The sequence below is a fragment of the Anomalospiza imberbis genome, chromosome 10 (assembly GCF_031753505.1).
Source record: "Anomalospiza imberbis isolate Cuckoo-Finch-1a 21T00152 chromosome 10, ASM3175350v1, whole genome shotgun sequence".
In the NCBI taxonomy this organism is placed as follows: domain Eukaryota; kingdom Metazoa; phylum Chordata; class Aves; order Passeriformes; family Viduidae; genus Anomalospiza; species Anomalospiza imberbis.
In genome coordinates, this window is record NC_089690.1 from 24,820,498 (window position 1) to 24,825,194 (window position 4,697).

Genomic DNA, 4,697 nt, shown 5'->3' on the forward strand with positions numbered 1-4,697 from the left:
CACACCCACAACAGAAAAAAAGCCCTTACTGATTAGAAACAGGAAATAATAAAACTCACTAACCACAAAGTATTTTCAAAGACACAAAACAAACAAGCAGAGATAGTGGGAAATAGAAGTAGATATTTCCCACTGATCTCCTTTCAGCACAGTAACCATAGCTAATAATTATAGTCACTGGGGATTTACAGCTTTTAGAGGGAATGTATGTTTTTAAGATGATGCTGTCAAACTGCAGTAAAATACCTTCATCAGTCTCTCCCAGCATAGCAATAAGGTGACCACAAGTGCCATGAGATGCATTGCTGACCCCTTCTAGAAGTACAAGAGCACTTCAGGCCCGGTCTGGGGTAGGGAGCTGCTCTCCTTGCTGGTCACACTGGTGTGCAGTGGAGATTCCCTTGGTGGGTGCAGCTGTGGGGGCTCTCATGGGATGGGGTTTTTATCTGAACTCAGCTGTATTCGTGACAGTAAACTGGGAAGATCTTTAATGTCTTTTCTCTGCCAGGATTCTGCAGTTTTCTTTGCCTGACTGGTTTCTCTACCCATGAGTATTCTGTGAGCTTTGCTGCTGTGGTTTGCTTGGGGAGGCCCCACCTCCCAGTCTCCTCTGGACCTTTGCAGTGGGATGAGGATGATGATGATGTATATTTTTCACATTGGTGATCACTCCAAAGGGCCCCATCGGGAAAGGAGGAAGTCTTCATTTTCAGGCAGAGGGTGGGAACTCAGGTTGAGGTTTGTGCAATTCTGTGTCTTTACCTGACCCCTGACCTGCCTTGCCTCTTTGCAGCCAGGTGTAGGCCAGTTGTTTCTCCTTCCACCCTCATGCCACTGCTCCTAATGGCTCTTCGAGAGGGCTGGATAAAAGGGAAAGCTTCACAGAAAAAGATGCTAAACCTGGAGGTGCTGGTTTTCACTCCTTCAGCACCTCATCCAATAGATCTCGCTGCATAATGAGCCCCTCCGAACTGCAGGGCTGTTCATTAGTATGCGCCGTGTTTGTTTAAGAGCTCCCTGCTCTTTTATTTCTGCTGTGAACAACTTCGAACTGCCTTTGAGATGAAAAACGGGCACCAAATGTTGCCAGCAAGTGAGCTGGTCCAGTTCGCAGGGAATTTTACCTTCTGCCCTCTAGATGATCTTTGTGGTTCAGTTATAAGTAAAAGCTAAAGCATTTCAAAATGGAAATCTAAAAGTAAAAGCTAAATCAGATCCAGGCTGATAAACTCAGCTCCCCATTTCCTTCATAACTTCTGAAGTGTTCCTGTGATGCAGGCAATGCTGTCTGTGTGTGTGGTGAATGCTGCTTTCCTACAAAGTATCAGGGGCAACCCCCAAACCAGCAGTTTCAACTGCATTGAAGAAAAGCTGTTTGTGAAAGAAGCAAATAAAAGCAGATGCTCAAACACCCTTTATTCAGAGTACATGGAACAATGCTGGGAGAAATGTCAGTCATTATCTTCAAAAGGTTTATTTAGAACTTTTAGTTAAGGAAACAAAAAAAAAATCCCTAAGTATAACTCTATGTAACATATATATATATATAACATATATATACACATATGTACTCACAAGCTTGAGAGCAATGTCAGGCTGGGAACAGCACAGCCAGAATGAGCAACACAGAGAGCATTTCTAAACAGCCCAAAAAGTCCAGACCAAGTCTCTTCCTTTCTCTCTCTCTTTTTTTTTTTGCCTCCTAAACATTGCAGCACTTTTACAGGACTCAACACTGGAATCTCCTACACTGCACAGGGGTGATAATAAAAATAAAAAGCAGAAGAGACCAGTCGCTTACCCTTTTATCCAACAAAAGGATCTCAATGGCTTATGTGAGATCTGAAGGTAAATTTGATGCCAGAGAGGGTCGTTGCTTGTTGTCTTGTATTTTTATTAATAGAAAGTTAATTATTTCAGAATGTAAGACAAGAAAACTATAAAATTATTATACACTAAAGAGCACAAGAGGATTCTAGACAATAATTTAGATGTATTAAATAAATAAAAAATAATAGCAGCCTTCTACAATGCAGGCTACACATAGGTTTACTTCGGCTTGAAGTACCCAGGTCTTTAGTACACCTACAGGAACAGATTTGCTCCACAAGTGTTTTAAAGAAACATATCTATAAGATACATACATAAGAGTGTCTAAGGTTAGGACAAAAATCGAAAACACACTTTACCACGGTCTCCACATATCTAATGACCCCATTCTGGGGGTGTTACGGGAAAAATTTGGCTGCAGAACCTGTCTGGGAGGTGCAGCATCAGCCTGGTTGAGAAGCGACAGCGAGGGCAGCTGGAAGGAATTTTTGGAAGCTTGCTTGTTCTCCGCAGGGTAGAGGCGCTCCTGTGACGGGTTTGTGCCTCGAGCGCTGCCCTTGGGGCTCAGGGGGCTCCTCTGCGTCAGGAGAGGCTGCTGAGACGGGCTCAGAGACCTGAGCGCTGCTTTGCAGGTGTCCTCCCCAGACCTGGGCAGGGATTTGAGCAGGTGGTTCAAGAGGCGCGCCCCCAGGCTCTTGTCCATCCACTCGCAGGTGAGCAGCAGGTTGTGCACCTCGTGCATGCACTGGATGTAGCCGGTGCTGTACCTCTGCTGGGCTTCCAGACCCACCTTGGAGTCAGCTGTGCGGGACAGGAGACAAAGGGAGGCTGCTGAGCAGGGGACAGTCACCGGGGTGCTCACTGCTGAAGCCACTGGGCTCTAGAGAGGCTTTGTGTGCGGGGGAAGGTGAGCGGGCTGTGATCCCTGTGCCCTGCTGCCCGGCGCCGGGGCAAAACTGCACCAAAAGGCAGAAATCGGCTCTGGAAGGCAAAAACGCCTTCCGTGGATGAAGCAGTGCCCGGCTCCATCTCCCCATCTAGCGGAGAAAGCCAAACCCCGGCGGCAGCCGGGGCCTCGGCCGGTCCGAAAGGAGCTTGTGCCAGGCTGCCAGGGGATCAAACCCGCTGCCATCGGGCGAGGGACCGGGCACAGGGCAAGGGAGAGGGCACTCACCCATCATCTTGCTGCTCTGGATGTTCTGGAGGTGCTTCACGGTCATTTCCAGGATGTCTGCTTTTTCCAGTTTAGACTGCTGATAGGGAAGAACGCAGCAGTTAGAGGCAAAGACGGGTTTGCACCATGCCCAGTTGCTCTAAAGATGAGGCATTTCCCTCCCTCCCCCAGCCCGATTTCCCACCAGCAGTAGGACAAAAAGCAGCATAAAATGAGCACTTACATCCAGGTGAAATGCACCCACGACAGTCTCCTTCAGCTGGTCCAAGCAGTTATTAATCCTTTCCCTTCGCTTCCGCTCAATGAGGGGTTTCCTTAACTGGCAAAGGAAAGGAGCAGGAAAAATTGAGTTGATATTTTCATTTCCTCTCCCTGCTGCAGTTCAGCAAGGGCAGAGACCCCTCCCCTGTGTGAAGCCAGCGCGGGGTGACACAGTGCTCAGCAGGGACAAGATGTGGATGGAGCGTGTGCCAGCTCCAGCCACGGCCCATCCCTGAGGTGGCATCACCTCTCCCTTCTCCCACTTCCAATCGTTTCAAGCACAGAAACTCATTTCACCCGATCAAATCAGAGAGAAGGTATAGAAAGGAAGCAGAAAAACACCCGCATGAGTTAAATTCAGAGAAAACATCTTTCTAATGGGAGAAAAAAGCGCTGTCCCCTTCCTGTGTCCTGGAAGCAGTGGCCCGGCTTCACATGCCCAGCTCAGGGGACGCTTACCTTCCTCTCCTCCTTGGTGCTGGCGACCTTGTGCGTGCCGGTGGTGGCCGCGGCAGTCATCCCGCTCCAGGCAGCCGGCCCGGCTCCGGCAGGACTGGGTGGGATGGGATGGGATGGGATGGGACGAGAAGGGAAGGAGGCCCTCGGGCAGCGGCTGGCTCCCCTTCCAGACAGGCTCTTTGCTGCTCCGCTGCTCCTCGGCTGTATTTATAACCCCAAATTAGCATCTGAAAGGCAGCTTTCCTTGGCGGGACTTCTTTTCCCACACGAGGGGTCGAGCCCGGAGGTTTGTGGCCATCAATCAAAGCTGACAGGTCACTGCTTCTTTTCAATGACCACGCCGGCCCCCCCAAACGGCGACAGATGTCCGGCCTCCGACGCCGGGCTTTGGAGGGATCCTTTGTTCGGGAAGAAGGGAAGGAAAATGGGCGCGCTCGGAGCAGCTTGCACGGCTCCTCGCTCAATTTGCACAGATTCCCAGGGAGGGACACAATAGCCGGGAAGCGGTTGAATTACACCTGGGAAAATGCCTTCTCCTCATCTTTTTCTCCTCTATCTCCTTGAAGCGATGCCCGTTTTTACCTGCTAACCTGACCCCAGTCGTTTCACATCATTGTAACAGCCTCTTAATTTAATAATAGAGTACTTCAGCTAGGAGTTCCTGCTCCCAGGGATTGTTATTACAAGGAAATGACGATCGATTAAAAACTGTTGACAGCAGACACCCGAAGGAAGGTTGTTTCCATCACAGAAATACTCTAGGGAAAACATGGGAACTTTATTTACCTCCTGGGAACCTGATTTATCTGTTGCACCTGGGTGGATTTTAGGTAATACGAATCTCTTCTAGTTGCTCTGCAGAATTTAATATTAAATTTACAGGGTATTGAAGATGCTAACAAACCTAGAGCTGAGTTAGTCCTGTGGAAGCTTTACTTCTTTGGGTTTTTTTCCCCCCATGCTGCAAGGCTTG

General features: G+C 48.9%; 1 protein-coding gene across 2 annotated transcripts; it reads right to left on the reverse strand.

Moving 5' to 3' along the window:
• Positions 1-2,046: 2,046 nt before the first annotated feature.
• Positions 2,047-3,877, reverse strand: LOC137479604 (transcription cofactor HES-6-like). 2 transcript variants are annotated; one of them, XM_068200070.1, is made up of 4 exons: positions 3,725-3,877; positions 3,228-3,323; positions 3,005-3,083; positions 2,047-2,631 (listed from the first exon to the last, which is right to left on the reverse strand). In XM_068200070.1, the coding sequence occupies exons 1-4, from the start codon at positions 3,782-3,784 to the stop codon at positions 2,186-2,188; spliced, it is 681 nt and encodes a 226-aa protein (XP_068056171.1). In that variant the 5' UTR covers positions 3,785-3,877; the 3' UTR covers positions 2,047-2,185. The 2 variants fall into 2 exon arrangements, with proteins under 2 accessions (XP_068056171.1, XP_068056172.1); XM_068200071.1 differs by having other exon boundaries at positions 3,005-3,080; positions 3,725-3,832.
• Between the last annotated feature and the right edge of the window lie 820 nt (positions 3,878-4,697).